The sequence below is a fragment of the Homarus americanus genome, unplaced genomic scaffold (genome assembly GCF_018991925.1).
Source record: "Homarus americanus isolate GMGI-L3 unplaced genomic scaffold, GMGI_Hamer_2.0 scaffold33468, whole genome shotgun sequence".
Classification (NCBI taxonomy): Eukaryota; Metazoa; Arthropoda; class Malacostraca; order Decapoda; family Nephropidae; genus Homarus; species Homarus americanus.
The window spans coordinates 3,807,746-3,826,660 of record NW_024714177.1 but is presented as its reverse complement, the minus strand read 5'-3'; the positions used below and the strand labels follow the sequence as shown (position 1 = coordinate 3,826,660).

The 18,915-nt window shown below is 44.3% G+C and overlaps 1 protein-coding gene across 1 annotated transcript in view; it reads right to left on the bottom strand.

The window, feature by feature from the left end:
- The window catches only part of LOC121877110 (twitchin-like), a 144,835-nt gene that overhangs the window by 38,755 nt on the left and 87,165 nt on the right, over positions 1–18,915 (bottom strand). The window contains exons 55-75 of the mRNA XM_042382741.1: positions 18,701–18,900; positions 18,298–18,425; positions 17,917–18,067; positions 17,387–17,556; positions 16,609–16,738; positions 16,218–16,352; positions 13,077–13,081; positions 11,323–11,485; positions 10,811–10,935; positions 7,151–7,331; positions 6,700–6,815; positions 6,108–6,291; positions 5,730–5,860; positions 4,383–4,554; positions 3,900–4,178; positions 3,218–3,387; positions 2,628–2,757; positions 2,170–2,472; positions 1,640–1,924; positions 907–1,509; positions 34–751 (exon numbers count right to left, since the gene is read on the bottom strand). Of these exons, the coding sequence (XP_042238675.1) occupies positions 34–751; positions 907–1,509; positions 1,640–1,924; positions 2,170–2,472; positions 2,628–2,757; positions 3,218–3,387; positions 3,900–4,178; positions 4,383–4,554; positions 5,730–5,860; positions 6,108–6,291; positions 6,700–6,815; positions 7,151–7,331; positions 10,811–10,935; positions 11,323–11,485; positions 13,077–13,081; positions 16,218–16,352; positions 16,609–16,738; positions 17,387–17,556; positions 17,917–18,067; positions 18,298–18,425; positions 18,701–18,900 (4,479 nt within the window). The remainder of the gene's footprint in view (positions 1–33; positions 752–906; positions 1,510–1,639; positions 1,925–2,169; positions 2,473–2,627; positions 2,758–3,217; positions 3,388–3,899; positions 4,179–4,382; positions 4,555–5,729; positions 5,861–6,107; positions 6,292–6,699; positions 6,816–7,150; positions 7,332–10,810; positions 10,936–11,322; positions 11,486–13,076; positions 13,082–16,217; positions 16,353–16,608; positions 16,739–17,386; positions 17,557–17,916; positions 18,068–18,297; positions 18,426–18,700; positions 18,901–18,915) is intronic.

The following is an 18,915-nucleotide window of genomic DNA, read 5'->3' as shown; positions in this document are numbered from 1 at the left end:
AAGAAAGAGAGAGCATAAGGACCGACTACTCACGTGTATTTGTCCCTCTTCTCGATGATGTAGTGAGAGATGGCCGCACCTCCGTCATCCAGAGGCATCGTCCACTTGAGGTCAATACGGTTCGAGTCCCAGTCGGTGGCCTCGGGAGCTCCGGGTCTGCCAGGCACCGAGAAGGGATCCTTGGCCGTGATGGGTGAGAGGGTCACCAGAGGCTCAGATTCACCCTCCTTGTTGACGGCCTTCACGCGGAACTCATACTCGTGTCCGGGAGTGAGGTCGGTCACCTCCATCTCGGGGGTGGAGGTCTTGCCCACCGGCAGCCAAATACCCATGTCAGGGTCGAACTTCTCCACCACGTAACCTTCAACGGGCACGCCGCCGTCATCCTTTGGAGGCTTCCACTTGAGCTTGCAGCCCTCCTTGTGGACGTCCTTCACTTCGATGGGTCCTTCTGGTTTACCGGGCTTGGAGATGACGGTGATGTTGACCTCTGCCTCGTCGCGGCCATACTGGTTGGTGGCCACAATCTTGTAAACACCGGAGTGTTTACGGATAGGCTCATCATTGATGTACTTGGTATTGTATGGAACATTTTCAATACGCAAGTCCTTGGTCTCCTTGACAGGCTTCTTGCCATGGAACCACTCAATGTCTGGAGGAGGTTCACCAATCACCTTCACGTCCAGGAGGATTGGTTCACCCTCACGGACCGTCAAGTCACGAAGATTACGACGGTCGATCTTGGGAGCCACTGGAAGAGTTCACACGTTAGTTGCCAACACTTACAGTCACAGGAAAGAAAATATGTTACCCAGAAGAAAACAGTAATATGTCAACAAAATTAGAATTTCAGAGAAAGTGATGTAGAAAATTATAAGTCAAATATTATGTATAGACAAAACTTACACTTCCTGGGTTTGCAGGTGACAGGTTTGCTGGCCTCTGAGGGGTCAGACGGGCCGGCCTCGTTCACGGCACGAACACGGAACTCGTAAGTCTCGCCTTCGTCCAGGTCATTCACGCGGCCTTTGGGTGTGTCGCCCTTGACCTCAGCAGCCTTAACCCACTTGCCAGTGAGCTCGTCGCGCTTCTCGATGATGTAGCCGGTAATGGGCGCTCCGTTGTCCTTGGCGGGTTTGGGCCACTTAAGTTCCACGAAGTCCTTGTCCCAGTCCGTGGCCTCAGGCTTGCCTGGTGGGTCTGGGGGATCGAAAGGATTCTTAGCCACGATGCTCTCAAGACCTTCCAGAGGCTCAGACTCTCCCTCGCTGTTGATGGCTGACACGCGGAACTTGTATTCGTGGTTAGGCTCCAGGTTCTCTACCGCCATATTAGGCTCACGTGACCTGCCCACTGGCACCCAGCGGCCAGTCTCCGTGTCCATCTTCTCCACGATGTACTGCTCGATGGGCGCACCACCATCATCCAGAGGCTCTTTCCACTTCAGTTGACATCCCTCCTTGTGGACGTCAGACACCTTCAGTGGACCTTCTGGCTTTCCGGGTATGTCTGCAATAAACACGGCACAAGTCATAAGTACTAAAAGTCACTTCAAAAATAAAAATATAATACACTTTTTTTCTTCTTTTATCACAGGTACAACTGGAGACCGGCGGGGAGAAGCGTCAGATAAACTTACCGAGCACCTTGACATCGATGGACACTTGGTCATGACCGGCAGAGTTCTCGGCCTTGATGAGGAAGGTGCCGTTGTGGGCGCGGGTACAGCTGGCGATGACGATCTTGGTGCGGTGGTCCTCCTCGTCTATCTTGATGCCAGGCTGATCGCTATCTTGACGAGCCTTGTTGATGAACCAGCTCTTCTTGGGCACCGGCTCACCAGTCACGTTAGCGTCAAACTTGATCATCTGGCCAGCCCGTACGGTGATGTTTTCCAGGTTGGTGCGATCAATTACAGGAGCCACTGTAAACACAACCATGAAGTCAGTCACTGGTACTGTAGGTTGGCGGCAGATTTAAATATACATATTAAACCATGATCTAACCTATCGTGATTTCCTTTAGTCTGACACTGTTGATACCGAAAACTTACTTAACATTACTTATCCTGTTTTACATATCTAGACCTTCTCTGAAAATGATCTACTCAATACACTTAGTAACAATGACATACTAAAGCTACTGTAGCATATCAACGGAGCTACTTACGGAACTTAGGCTTGGCAGTAAAGTTATCAGAGGCATCGGATGGTTTACTCTGGCCAGCCTTGTTGACAGCCTTGACCCGGAACTGGTAAGTCTCGCCCTCAGTGAGATCGTTGACCTTGCCTTCAGGTTTATTGCTCTTGGTCTCACAATGCTTCACCCACTTGGCGCTGAACTTGTCCTTACGCTCAATGATGTAGTGGGTGATGGGTGCTCCTCCGTCAGTCTCAGGAGCCTTCCACTTCAGCTCGCACCAAGTCCTGTCGTAGTCCTTCACCTCAGGCTTGCCGGGCTTGCTGGGCGGGTCTGTGGGAGTAAGAATCACTTAAATTAGTCTTCGTCAGTAGTTGGCAGGAGTCTTATAGTAAAGGCCAAGCCAAAAGTTACTTAAACACACCTAAAACCACCTAAAGATACTTAAAGACACCTAAAAATACTTAAAGACCCACGAAGATACTCACCGAAGGGATTCTTGGCCTTGGTGGCGGCGTCAGTCTCCAAAGGTTCTGACTCGCCCTCTGAGTTGACGGCCCTCACGCGGAAGTGGTAGTCCTTACCCTCCGTCAATCCTGGCACCTCGGTCTCGGGGGTCTGAGGAAGAGAAGGAGGAGGAGACGTCAAGGGTGAGGTGTGTTTGTATGTGGTGGACGAGTAGAGACGTCAAGAGTGAGGTTCGAGGTCAAGTGTGAAGGAATACTACTACCATGTCTCTCGTCCTTAGAGTATCTCTTTGTATTCCATCTCTACCGGAGGAGGGAGAGGAGGTGCACGAGGAAGAGGTGTAAGAGGAGGAGGAAGGAGAAGAAGACGAGGAAGAAGAGGATAGATAAAGAGGAGTAAGAGAAGGAAGATAGAAGGGAAGAACACAAAGAGGAGGAGGGGGAGGAAGATAAAGCACAACAATAAGGAGGAGGAAGAGGAGCAAGAGGAGGAGGAGGAGCAAGAGGAGCAAGTAAACAGAAAAAGAAAGATGAAGGATCAAGAGAGAGCGAGAGAGAGAGAGGGTAGGGGAGGAGCTAGTCACATCTCAGAGGAGGAAGAGAGGACCTACCTTCGACTCCTTCACGGGCACCCAACGGCCGGTCTCTGTGTCCATCCTCTCAACCACGTAATGATCGATCGGCTCACCTCCATCATCTTCAGGCGGCTCCCACTTCAACTTGACAGACTCAGCGGTCACGTCAGATACCTTCAGTGGGCCCTTTGGTTTACTTGGCTTACCTGAGACGGGGAAGAATTTACTGTGAGATGAAATATATAGAGATAATATATTTTAATCAGTTAATTTATGAAGAAAACATAAAATTGTGATTATAAAGAAAGAAAATGAAGTTGTTTTGTTAAGTATTAAAGGGAAATGTCTATTAATGTTCTTTTAACTTTGAAATGATAATCTTTATTGTTATAGACTTGTTAAAGACTTAGTTTTTAACCCTTTGAAGATGATGATTTAACTCTTTATTCCTCAAAGGTTTAAATTGTGGAAAAGACTATAAACCCGCAACTTGATCAGAAAAAATGGTCAACAAGACATTTATATAAACAAAGAAACATAGATAGGTAAACAAGACACATAGACAGTTAAACCAGACATAGACAGGTAAACAAGACACATAGACAGTTAAACCAGACATAGACAGGTAAACAAGACACATAGACAGTTAAACCAGACATAGACAGGTAAACAATAAGGCATACAGACTGGTAAACAAACAGACACCAGTCCTTCTTACCAATGACAATGAGTTCCAGCTCAACCTCGTCTGTGCCGGAGTCATTCTTGGCGAAGATCTTGTAGATGCCGGTGTCTGAACGCTTGGCCTTCCTGATGATGATGGTGGTCAGGTGGTCCTCGCTCGTGATGTTTACCCTCTCGTTCTTGATGGGTTCGCCCTTGAAGCTCCACTTGATCTTGGGATCGGGTTCACCCTCCACTTTGGACTCGTTCTTGAAGGTAATGCCGGATCGGATGGTCTTCCTGCCAACGCTCTTGCGGTCGATACGGGGTGCCACTGATGGAGGGAGGAGAGGGTGTTAGAGAGACAGACAGAGAGAGAGAGAGAGAGAGAGAGAGAGAGAGAGAGAGAGAGAGAGATATGAGAGAAAAACAAGAGAGTCCAAATTTGCCGATAGACTGAAATCCAACACCTTATAGAATCTAATTTACAATTTTTACAGAAAATCTAGGTTTATAGGTAACAAGATTAACAACTTACAGAATCTGGGTTTACAGATGACGGAATCGGAGGCGTCAGATGGCTCAGAGGGTCCAGCCTTATTCTCAGCGACGACACGGAACAGGTACTCGTGTCCGGGTTCCACGTCTGTGATACGGATAGATGTACGGTTCCCTGGTCCGCTGCCACATGGAGTCCATCCACGACCGGCCTAATGATATAGAAAGAGATAATTAACATGTCTAGATATTCATTAAGGTTAAATAATAATAATACAAAGCTTTACAATCAACAGGTGTAAACAGATGTGAATATTAAATTTTTAACTAACTAATTATCTAAAGACAATATAGTACAGGTAGTGAGGATAATGTTTACACCTGAGCACACGTTAAGAACATAAGAACATAAGAATGGAGGAAACTGCAGCGGGCCTATTGGCCCATACTGGGCAGTCCCGTTTACACCCAACCCCTATTGCTCATATAAGCATCCAACCTATGTTTGAAGCTATTCAGCGTATTCAAGTTAATGATGATATTTGGTAACTTGTTCCATTCATCCACTACTCTGTTTCCAAACCAGTGTTTACCTATTTCCCGCCTAAATCGAAATTTGTCTAATTTAAAACCATTGTTACGAGTTCGCTCCTGGTTGGATAGTTTGAGTACCTTTGTAATGTCCCCTTTGTTTAGCCCTGCCTTCCACTTATACACCTCTTTCATATCGCCCCTCACTCTACGTCTCTCGAGGGAGTGCAAATTAAGATGCTTTAACCTGTCTCTATACTCAAGGTTCCTAATGCCCAGGATCAGTCTAGTCATTCTCCTCTGAATTCTTTCCAATGATACTATATCCATTCTGTAATACGGTGACCAGAACTGAACTGCGTAATCCAGGTGTGGTCTCACAAGAGCAAGATACAGTTTTAGGATGACCTCGCTAGTCTTGTAACTAACACTCCTTTGTATGAACCCAAGTACTTTATTAGCCTTGTTACGAGCAAAAACACATTGTTTACTTGGCTTAAGGTTCCTACTTATCATTACTCCTAAATCTCTCTCGCAGTCGGATTTCTCTATGGCATCGTTGTTCATCTGGTATCTGGTTTCCCTGTTTACATCTCCTATACTGAGTACTTTACATTTGTCCACGTTGAATTTCATCTGCCATTTTTCAGACCATTCGAAAAATTTGTTTAGATCTTCCTGTAGTTTTGCTACAGGGGATAAGCTTACAGATCCCTTATGCGTATTGGTAACGTAGAAAATACTAGGTAATGGTAACACACAATGTACAAGGTAACTCATCAAGGACAAGGTAACTCATCAAGGACAAGGTAACTCATCAAGGACAAGGTAACTCATCAAGCACCAGGTAACGCACCACGTCACGCTTCTCAACAATGTACTTGGTGATCTCTGCACCGCCATCATCCTTAGGCTTGGCCCATTCCAACTCCACGAAGTCACGGTCCCAGTTAGTAGCCTTGGGTTTGCCTGGTTTGCTAGGAGGATCTGCAATTAAAATAAATGTTGATAAACGAGTTGCAATGTTGAGTAAAGGTTGCAACGTTTTAGAAAGGTTGAGTGACTTGTTGCAACATTGTGGGAGGGCTGAGTGATGGGTTGCAATATTGAAGGAAGGATGAATTATTATTATTTGCATTATTTACAATCGTTCTCAACAGGTGACAAGGTGTGAACAATACTGACTGTGTGTGTGTGTGTGTGTGTGTGTGTGTGTGGAGGAGGAGCAACTCACCGAAGGGGTTCTTGGCGATAATAGCCTTGTCAGCCTCGAGGGGCTCTGACTCGCCCTCGGGGTTGACAGCCTTGACGCGGAACTTGTACTTCTTACCCTCCTGCAGGCCCGTCACGTCGTACTCCGGGGTCTTGGACTCACCACAGGGCATCCATTGACCGGTGATGGGGTCCAACTTCTCGATCTGAAGGAGGACGTAAACAGTGTATAAGATAATCCCACTTAGCGAGTCACGTACCGGAAAAGTGTAGTGTGTTTTGACTGGGAGTAAAGTAATCTGACTATTGGAAAAGTTATATGTAATCATAAAAACAGTGCATCAAGTGGACTTAAATTAGGCTTAAATGTATTATACTAAATCCGATTCCCAAACCGAGAAGGAATTTTAAGACTGGATTGAGAGGTTCGGTTTAAGCTGTGATGATTGAGAATAAATTGATCCCAACTCAGAGAATTTCTTTTTTCTCACTAGCGATTATTCCTGATTTATTAATATAACAAATGTCATAGTGAAAGTGTCAAGGAGGTTAATAATTATCGTGTGACTGATATAACGCAGAGGTGTAGTGGTGAAGGGAGGCAGATGACTCACCTCGTAGTGGTCAACGGGCAAACCACCATCGTCCTCAGGTTTCTTCCACTTGAGCTTACATCCGTTGGCCTTCACGTCACTCACCTCCAGCGGGCCCATGGGCTTGCTGGGAGGACCTGACCAACACACAAGACATTATAATAATATCCGCGAGTTTCATGGCTTTCACAGATACACTTTACTTGAGGTTTGTTAGGTAGGTTGAGGTGCTCAGAGTATGGTGGCGGGAACGGTGGGCAGGACAGCACCCACCAGATCAGCTAATTACTTGTAAATTACTTCTATTAATTTGTATTATTACGTTAAATGACAGATACATAATAAATGAAGAGGGCCAAGAGTCTAAGATAATAGTGAATTATCATTTTTAACAGTAAAAAAATAAAAGTTAAATAAAGGGAGAGGATAAAGCGTGTAGAGAGAGGAGAGCGTAAGAGAGGTGAAGACGTACCGAGGACAGTAAGGGCGATCTGGACGGAGTCTTCGCCGTGCTCGTTCTTAGAGGTGAGAACATACTTGCCAGACATCTTCCTCTGCGCCTTCATGATGAGCATCTTGGTATTGTTGCCCGAGGAGTCCACGCGCATCATATCCTTCGTCACCACCTCCTGTTCAAGGATAGATAGCAAGGGCTGTCGTGGGGGGAATGTTGGCCATCAGAGCGCGAGGAAGAGGGGAGGAGAGACGCCAGGATTCAACCCATCGACAGCAGCAGAGGAGGTAAACACCGCCGCCATGGGGTGGAGCGAGATGACCACAGCAGAGGCACCATCACCACCACCACCACAGCAGAAGAGGAGGCGCCCGGTGGAGGCCAAGTGAAGGAAGAGGGGAAGGGGAGAGGGGAAAAAATAAACCATGCATTACTATGTGAGCTACCAGTCAACACCCTCGCCCGCACCAGGAAGAAAGTCGGTCACCTCATACAAGCAGTGTGCATATTAAGACAAATTAAAACTAAAATATACTTATGGTTTATACAGCAGTTTGGTTAGTAATACTCTGTGATACATTATAATATCTGGCAACCTGCGGGAAGAAAAATGAAAAATAGATGTATAAAAAATATTGGTTTAAAGGATATGTATAACATTAATATATCATATAATTATATAATATATATAATGTATAATATAAAGACAGAGAAACAAGGAAAGGCTATACAACTGTACACAGACGACAGGGAGAAAGGGAAGGAGAATGGTAAATGATGAGACTTCAATGTTAGAACTTACAAAAAAGGTGAAAAATTTAGATAAAAAATATAATAGAAGACAAACATGTGTGGCCGACTTCCTCACAAGGTGTAGCGGACAGGTCCTCTTGGTGGAGGCGGGGACCGCACCTCACACACACACCTGTCAACTCTTGTGTGATTTATGACAACAAATAATCCACTGCGTGAGGTGAGACATTAAGGTGTAAACAAGTGGTGTAGGTCCCTGCGTCCTGGTCCGAGAGGATAGTTACTATGGTTACCACGGCGTCCGGGAGACCTGTGGTTAGTGAAGTGAAGATGAGGTGACAGACATAAGCCCGGGCTGCCCCACACCACCAGCTAGTCCGGGGCACCATGCAAGCCCTCCCTCATTCCTTCCTTCCTTCCCTCAACACATGCTGGGCCCAACACCCTCACTCAACACACACACTCCTTCCAAGCTTCAACCTCACACTCAGGGTCATAATACAGTATTAACATGTCTCTTGCCTCAACGCAACACCAGGCCGTCTCCCTGAGTATCGAGTGTTAGCTGGAAGGTGTGTGTGTCTGTGTGTGTTGAGTTAAAGAAAAAAAGTAAAGTAAAACTTTATGAGAAAAAATATAACCAACCAGCGAACATGATAAAAATAGGGTTTATTTATATTAAGGAAAAAATATGTGAATATTTAGAAAAAAAAATATTTCTGATTAGACACGTTGGCGCTGTCCTCGATAACACGTGAGGTTGTTCACCTTGTTATTTTCAAGAGTTATTTATATGGTTGGATCACCTGATATATTTATTCACTGAGTAAAACTTGGTTGAGTTGAGTGAGTGGACCAGACCATGCTGTCCGTCCCTCCTCGGCTGACACACTAGTACACCAACCTTGATGGCTACGTTCAAAAAGGACACGATGTTTAGGCTCCAAGACGAGTTTGTTTTTAATCCACCGTCCTTAATAATTCCTTGTTTAAATACCATAAACATTATAGAAGAGTGACCAGAGTTAACCAACGTCGTACACTTCACAACACAGGCACGGTGGAGTTAAGAACCATCGTCTCAGTCCTCTCCACAAACGCAACCTAAACATCCACGACTTTTTATGAACGCGCTATCTATAGTCTCCTACCATCAGACCCTCCGACATGCTTCTTCTCTCGTGATTAATGACAGAAGTTGGTTGAGATATTAGTAGAATCTAGTGAGCCACAGAGGTGACCCGGCCGCTACAGCAGTAATAAATATTGCTGTACCGCTCGGCCACCGTGTCCGTCCTCCCCTCCCGCCTGTACGCCACACTCCACTACCTGAAAGCGCAACTTTTTATCCCATTAAGGAGCAGCACAAAACTTAAATGGGGTAAAAATCGCAATCCTTTCAAAAGCACCTTTATAGGGAACCGAAACTTTGGACTTGACAGTGTAGCAAAGAATTGAAGACTTGATCATAACTTCGCGTATTACTGAGATCTAAATAATTTAACATATTATCTACACATTAAAAGCTCGAAAGTAAACATTATTTAATCTACACAGTCTACAATACAGCCATGATCAAGTGTTATTCTCTGTGCATGTCGGTGTGGGGAGGTGTTGGTGAGTGTGTGGGTGGCGGGGTCGGGGCTTGGACCTACGAGGTACGCTCTACAGATCACTCATGCTGGCCCACCAAGACGTAGCATCACAAGAGGCTGTACTGATGCTCCATCTTTCCTCCATCCTCCAGTACTGTGTGAGATGTTTGTGCTCATCTCTAGCCGTAATCAATCTCTACTGATCTCTGGCTCTCCTACACAAGGTAGGTCTCGACTGATTCTCAAGCCTAGCCCCGAGGCTGGGCCAAGGTCGCAATCATTTTGGAATAAAGGATCAGGTAATGACTGTAGACACTGACACTATGTAGTTTACATCTCTAAAATTATACCAAGAATGTGAAGGAACTAAATTAATAAAGGAAAATGAAATAAAATAATGCCAAGTTAAACTGAGTAAAGTGCTAGGTTGTCCCCTGTAGTTCCTGCACTTGACGAAGAGTTAGGTTTACTAATCATAATATCAACCTTAAAATAAAAGTAAATTAGTCAAATACTTCAAATCAACAAAAGAAAATAAACTACAAGTGAACTCAAATAAAGAAAATAATAAAAGTTAAGATTGTTGTAAGTAAATAACTGAACAAAATAAATTAATTCGTAACAAAAGCTAAATGGCCGTAACTGAAGTATGTAACGCGACAACATAATGGTCAGAGACTTATACAAATGAACAATATTATCACTTAAAAAAAATAAGATGTTAAATATTTTCCAACTCCGGAAACTTTTCATCATTTGTGACACAAGAAAGTTGTTTGAATTGCTATAACCTTGACACACACACACACAGACAGACACACACACACACACAGACAGACACACACACACACACATACTGCTAGCTACATCCACTCGTTAGTCATCCACGTACATTCACTCACCCTCATCCACCATCACACATCTATTGGTTTTTACATTTAAGTTCTCGTCTCTGTCATTATCACCACCTATAGCTCCCTCCACTCACCTATAGCTCCCTCCATCCACCTATAGCTCCCTCCATCCACCTATAGCTCCCTCCACCCACCTATAGCTCCCTCCACTCACCAATAGCTCCCTCCATCCACCTATAGCTCCCTCCATCCACGTATAACTCCCGCCATCCACCTATAGCTCCCTCCACCCACCTATAGCTCCTTCCACTCACCTATAGCTCCCTCCAGCCACCTGAATTCTACCTGTTATAAGCCCACCCACCAATGCCTCACCTGGGCCCTCTTTCAGCACCTGTATCCTCGTCTCCATACAAACTATCACCCATTCCTCTTGATCTCATCTACTGCCTTCACCCCGGGGAGCGACCACCTACCTTGTCATTGAGGGTCCACTCGTTGACAGGCTTGGGGTCACCGATGACATCAATGTCATAGAGGTACTGCTGGCCCACCTTGATCACCATGTCCTTCACGTTGGTACGGTCGATGAGAGGCTTACCTGTACAAACACACACAGGTTCAGTGTATGATACTCTGATGTAGATACTTAACATAGCCATAGAATTTGTGAATGTATATATTTACCTGTATGTCCTATAGCTAATTATATATTATCAGTATAGTTTTACCTGCACACACACACACACACACACACACACACACACACACACACACACATCTATCTGATCACTCCCTGCACTAACTTCTCCAATGTAACAATGGTCTGCTACATAGATGAAGTATAAACTAATTCCACGTTCTGAACAGTACATTAATATGCTACAGAAATAAGCCTCAAGAAATCTCCTTCACAAGAATAATATCCACAATGCAGGAACCAAGGGAGGGGAGAGGTGAGGGGGGGGGGGGAGGAGGGGATACTCACGGAACTTAGCGCGGGCGGTGTGTGGGAGAGTCGAATCAGATGGCTCGCCCACTCCGGCCTTGTTGATAGCCTTCACACGGAACTCGTACTTCTCGCCTTCCTTCAGGCCAGTAATAGGACCCTGACACACGTTGCCCTTGATCTTACCGCACTCCACGAAGTTCTGTAACACGAGGCAAAGACACAATAACACCGGGTCAGATGAGGGGGCAGTGTGGTAAGCATCAGGAGTCAGTGTTATAACTTCACAGAATGATTGATGACAGAGAAGAATTAGACAAAAAAATCCTATCATTATTTTTCTAGAAAGTTACACCAGAAAACAAAAAGAAGAGTTATCTACCACAATCATTGAGTCATCTACCACAATTATTGAGTCATCTACCACAATCATTGAGTCATCTACCACAATTATTGAGTCATCTACCACAATCATTGAGTCATCTACCACAACTATTGAGTTATCTACCACAAACATTGAGTTATCTACCACAATTATTGAGTCATCTATCACAATTATTGAGTCAACTACCACAAACATTGAGTTATCTACCACAATTATTGAGTCATCTATCACAATTATTGAGTTATCTACCACAAACATTGAGTTATCTATCACAATTATTGAGTCATCTATCACAATTATTGAGTTATCTACCACAAACATTGAGTTATCTACCACAATTATTGAGTCATCTATCACAATTATTGAGTTATCTACCACAAAAATTGAGTTATCTACCACAATTATTGAGTCATCAATCACGATAATTGAGTAATATACCATACCATCAGTCAACTACCACAATCAAAGTCAATACCACAATCAATAAGTACTACCACAATCATTGAGTCAACTACCACAATCATTGAAGCACCTATCGCAATAACAGTCAGATACTAGAATCAGCGACTCACCTACCACAATCATTGAGTCATCTACCACAATTACTGAACCATTTACCACAATCACACGGTTAACTACCACAATCACAGTTAACTATCACAATCATACAGTAAACTACCACAATCACAGTTAACTAACACAATCACACAATCAACTACCACACTCAGAGTTAACTATCACAATCACACAGTTAACTACCACAATCACACAATCAACTGCCATAATCACAGTTAACTACCACAATCACACAGTCACTACCAACACCCTATACTCACGTCAGAGTTCTTGGGTTTCATCTCGAGGACGTAGCCAGCGATCTCAGCTCCACCGTCCCTAATGGGTGGGTCCCACTTGAGCTTGACGCTGTTCTCGTCGAAGTCGATGATCTCGGGCAACCCAGGAGGTCCAGGCTTGTCTGTAGGTCAGGTGTGATGGCGGATCAGTAAGGACACGTAAAAACTCTCCTAGATGATGAATTTTGTGTATGTGTGTATATGTGTACAGTATGTTTGTAAGGACATGTATTTTATGTATCTGTATCTGGGTACAGTTTATTGATATTAGTTATTGGTATACATATGTTTGGGTATTTTTTAAATTTATATACTTTACGTTGACAATGTTTTCATAAATGGATCCTACAGTACTGCATAGTTGAAACAGTTTATCATCAATACCACTATTATTATTATTATTATTATTATTATTATTATTATTATTATTATTATATACAAAAAATCCGATATCGTCAATTTCAGTAAGATAAAAGATAAACACTACAACAGTAAGGAACGTACCGAAGGGATCCTTGGCGAGGATAGCTCTGTCGCCATCGAGAGGATCAGACTCGCCCTCGTCGTTGTGAGCCTTGACACGGAACTCGTACTTCTTGCCGGGCTCCAGACCAGTGACCTCCAGCTCGGGTGTGTCGCCATCAGTACGTCCACAAGGCACCCACCGACCTACACGGGCAAGAAGAGATAATCTTTACTAACTTTGATGTGGTCTATAACAGATTATAACAATAATCACTTACACACTGACTACAACAACCCTTACTGCCTACAACACTCAATGACTTATTTCTTCACCTTGAAATCTACAATAATGACAACATAACATGGAAGAGGACCTACCTGAAGTGACATCCATCTTCTCGACGATGTATCCATCGACAGGTACACCACCGTCGTCTTTAGGCTTGTCCCACTTCAGCTTGCAGCCCTCCTTGTGTACGTCTGAGATCTCCAGCGGTCCCTCGGGCTTGCCGGGGCGATCTGAGGGCAAATGGATTCACGTTACTTAAAATTCCTCAATATATATAGAGACAATGTTACTATTTACCTCCAGGAACTCAATTTAATTTCACTAAAAGTTTCATCGTCTACTTAAATGGAAAATTAATTCGAGGTAGATTTTCCCAGAACAATTGACACTGAATATACCGGTTCCTTCATAAGTGACGCTGATGTTGAAAAGTTACTCCTACGCTTCAACAACGAAGGTCTTCAAGCACGTATAAAGTTATTAAAAATGATTTAATTTTATTAAATAATGTAGAATGAAGAATTATGTATAACGTACTCCTATTAATATGAATGTACTTGTAAACACATGAATTTGTAACTCTTGATTTTGTAAATAGAAACACAAATGTAAATTAAACCAAACACAAGACCACCGAGGGAGGGAGAAGACGACAGTTAAGTCAGGGGAAATGTTCCTATTTTTACATGTAAGAGTTACGCGCCTCATACACCATCATACAGGTCACTCACCCAGCACCACAATTTCCAGCTCAGCTTCGTCAGAGCCGGAGTCGTTCTTGGCGTGGATCTTGTAGATGCCAGTGTGCCTTCTCTCGGCATCGTTGAGGGTGAACTTGGTAAGGTAGTCCTCAGGCAGGATGATGTAGTTACCACCAGTCTCCACCTGAGGGCAGCACAAGACACGTCACAACGGCAATAAGGTGTGGCTGTAACAAGAAGCTTCAACCGTTATTATGACTTACTGATACGTAGATTAACCCAAAGCTGGCATAAGTTATTACAGCCATAAGAGACTCAGGGAAGATGGAACAAATGGGAATATAGCCAAAGATGAAGTATAATAACAAATTATTTGATAAAGGTTAGAGGAAGGAGCAGATGAGGTGACAGATGACTAGTGTTGTACTCGAGCCACAACTGACGACCCGAGACATAATATACCTGTCATCACCCCTACAGTACACACTAACCCCTGTCATCACCCCTACAGTACACACTAACAGCTGTCATCACCCCTACAGTACACAACAGCTGTCATCACCCCTACAGTACACACTAACCCCTGTCATCACCCTACAGTACACACTAACAGCTGTCATCACCCCTACAGTACACACTAACAGCTGTCATCACCCCTACAGTACACACTAACAGGTGGTCAAAGAAAATTATCTTTAAACCGACGCATCAACAGTGAGTCTCCTCCCTCCTGCTGCCTCACCCACCTTCTTGTTCTTGAGTGTCCACCAGATTTCTGGAGGAGGTTCACCCTTGACGTCGACCTCGAGGAACACCTTCTGGGAGGCACGAACAGTGATCCTTTTCAACTTCTCGCGGTTGATGAGCGGCTTCACTGTGGAGGAGGAGAGTAAGGAAATGAGTATAAGGGAGATAAGAACAATAAGCAGGGGCAAGGAGAACAAGAAGAGATGGTAAGGAGGTGATGATTGAGGGAGACAGGAAGGAAATAATGAGGTAAAGGAGAAGAGGTCATGAGATAACCTAACCTAACTATCTTAGAATATATATTTAAGTTAGGTTAGATTTGGTTGGGTTGGGTTGGGTTGGAATGGGTTGGATTGGGTTAGGTTAGATAGATTAGGTTAGGTTAAAATAGGATAGGATAGGATGGGATAGGTTTTATGCTAAGTTAGAATAGTTTAAGTTTGGTTTAGTTAGTTCGTTCTGGTTGACAAAAAAAAAATTACGACAAAATTTGTGTCTGTATTTATACCGCCATATTGAAACCATAAATATATTGGTTCACGGAGAAAAATATTTATCCAACACAACAGTTCAATGATTTCTGACATTATCTTTACTCTACTGAACTTTCAACTAAAAAGCACAAAGGAGGCAGCTGAGCATTAAGGGACCTGGTCAGCTGTCCTACCCAAGAGGAGGTTTGACCACTTACAGAATCTGGCCTTGGCGAGGTGAGGCTTGGTAGGATCACCAGGTTCACCCGGACCAGCCTTGTTGACGGCCGTGACGCGGAACTGATAGGTGTTGCCCTCCTTCAGGCCAGGCACACGACACTCCCCTCCTTCAGGCCAGGCACACGACACTCCGTCTTGGGACCCTGAGGAAGGAACGCATCCCGTCATCAGTAACACAGTCCCTCACCTAACTTATATAATATAACTTTTTTACTGATATATTAACACGTGAGTCGAGACAAGTTTGAAATATTATCAGGTGGGAGACATGATTCTACCTTTACTTCTTTAATGTACCTGTAACTAGAGTCTTATTGTGGTGGTCGTGTATTTCTTAACGAAGTCTCACTCCTTCCCTGTGTTGTCTTGTGCTGATCTGTGCTGACCTATGTTGCCATGCTGTGCTGCCATGTACTGACCTGTGTTGCCATGTACTGACCTGTGTTGCCATATATTGACCTGTGTTGCCATGTACTGACCTGTGTTGCCATATATTGACCTGTGTTGCCATGTACTGACCTGTGTTGCCATGTACTGACCTGTGTTGCCATGTACTGACCTGTGTTGCCATGTACTGACCTGTGTTACTATTTACTGACCTGTGTTGCCATGTACTGACCTGTGTTGCCATGTACTGACCTGTGTTGCCATGTGGTGACCTGTGTTGCCATGTGGTGACCTGTGTTGCCATGTACTGACCTGTGCTAGTCTGTATTGGTTTATTGGTGTGATGCTCTGCCATGACTCTTACCTCAGACTCAATGATGGTCTCCCAGGAACCGTAACGTTCCTTCTTCTCGATGATGTACTTGGTGATGGGGGCGCCACCGGTGTCCTTGGGGGCCTCCCACTTAAGATCAACCCTGTCCACGTCCCAGTCCACTATATCCGGTATGCTGGGCTTGCCGGGGGGACCTGTGGGGGCAGGAGGAAGTGAGGTGAGAGGTAAGAAGTTTTCGAGGAAGAATGTCAGAAAATAATGTATATAATGATGAATTTAGGAAAGAAAGCAAAAAATAAAAGAACATTCAGTTGAGTTATAAGTTGTGGTAAAATATTATTTAATTTGTGTGATTTCCTGAAGGAGTGGAACAAAGAAAGAAACCCCAGCAGGAAGAAGAAGAAGAAGAAGAAGAAGAAGAAGAAGAAGAATAGGAGAAAGAAGACCTACCATAAGGATCCTTGGCGAGGGTTGCGTGCTCGGTCTCAAGGGGATCAGACTCGCCCTCTTCATTAACGGCCTTCACGCGGAAGTTGTACTCCTTGCCCTCCTGCAGCCCTGGCACGTCCATGGTCAGATCCTGCGGCAAAACACACGTCAGAACGTTACATAGGAGGTGGGAAGGGGTTAGGAGAGGGGGGGGGGAGGGGGAGGGGGTGGTTCACTAATAACATGTATATTAAACAGCTGCATAATCATTCACGCGTGATTATGATTAATATACAGTATGAGTATTGGTAGACACTAGTAAGTGAAACGCGGTGGGATATATCCGCAGAGTTTTACACCGCTCGCCGCTATGACACACCCAGCTGACGACACCCCCACGATTATTTACAGAACATTTTATTTAATCTTAATTTTATCGGTGATATCATTAATTGTGGTTCTATTTTCTTATTCTTACATGAGTCTGTAACATATAAAGACTTAAGGTTATCTAAATATTAACATTAATCTTACAGTAAAATAGTCAGGAGACAGCAAAGTAACAAGATATATATTTGACTATGTTTACAAGCTTATTGACCGATATACCACAACACGTTAAAACTTTCTAATACGAATTGGCAATGAAAGACAAATAAATTATCCCAGAAGTAGATTATATAACAGTTGAAGATCATTTCCCACTTAACATAAGATAACGTACACATAAAGAAACACAAAATAAACTTAAGTCTCCACGTACAGAATAAAGGCCACGTACAAAGCAGGAGCCACGTACCTTAGTCCTGCCGACGGGGACCCAACGACCAGTGATGGGGTCCTGCTTCTCTACTAGATACTCCTGGATGGGTTTACCGCCGTCGTCATCAGGTTTATCCCACTTCAGCTTACAGCCCTTCTTGGTGACGTCAGATACCTTCAAGGGACCCTTTGGTTTCCCAGGACCAGCTAACAAGAGTGAGATGTATGTTAGTGACCGAGTGTGTTGGTGGGTGAGTGTGTTGGTGGGTGAGTGTGTTGGTGGGTGAGTGTGTTGGTGCGTGAGTGTGTTGGTGCGTGAGTGTGTTGGTGAGTGAGTGTGTTACCTATATGTTCATCTATACATTTATTCACCTAAGAATAGATTAATATATAAACAAATGATCTTATGTAAAAGTGATCAGGTGACCTTGTGACTCTGCAATGACCTGGTGACCCCTTACCCTTATGACCTCTTGCCCTCATGAACCCTTGCCCTCATGACCCCTTGCCCTCATGACCCCTTGCCCTCATGAACCCCTTGCCCGGTGAACCTCCTACTTGACTTACAGAGGATGACGATTTCCACCTCAGCCTCGTCCTTGCCGTGTTTGTTGGTGGCGATGATCTTGTAGATGCCCGTCTGCTTCCTCTTGGCGTCTATCATGCTGAACTTGGTGTTGTATTCCACGTCGACGATCTCTACGTTAGTCTCCTTCACCTGTACAGCGACACACACACACACACACACGTTATAAATATATCGAGTAGGATTTTTACAATGTGATAGTTTTTTGTTTGATTTTACGACACACTTTGTAAATACGTCGAGAAGGAATTGCATTTTTTTTTAAGAAGTTAAAACTTAAAGATTCAATTAGTTTGTACAAGGACTCAACAGCTGGTCTGAGAAGCTCCTAAGATATTAATGCCTACACTAGCTGGTCTTACCTCTTGTTCCTTGAGGACCCATTGGACGGTAGGTGCTGGCTCACCCTCGATGTTGATATCGAACTTGACGTTGCGACCAGCCTTGACCGTCGTCGTCTTCAGGTGAGTGCGGTCGATGCGGGGTTTCACTGTCGGGAAAACAGAGCATCTCAGATCAGAGCAGGTCAACAGGTAAGTCGTCAAGGAAGAAGATGAGGTGAAAACAGGTGTGGTTCAACAGAGGCAACATTAAGTAAGTGAATGTCATGGGGGAGCAGAGGTCAATAAAGGTACTATTAATTACGATATATTATTAAGTGATGAAATATATCCAAATCACGACATACACGAGTTAATCGACTAAGATGACGGGCAGAAGAGCGTAGACGTAGAGGAAGGTGGCAGTAAGGTAAGGGAGACTTACGGGCCTTGTGCTTGACGAGGTGGTAGTCTGTGGCCTCAGACTCTGGAGAGTTACCAGCCTTGTTGACAGCCACTATCCTAAACTGGTATTCGGCCCTGTGCTTCAGTCCAACTACCTTGGTCTCCACGGGCGTGCCGGGCTTCGGCGGCTGTATCACATCCTGCTTCAGTTCTCCTGCGTTCTCCCAGTCTGGCATGAACCTGCAGGAGGCATCG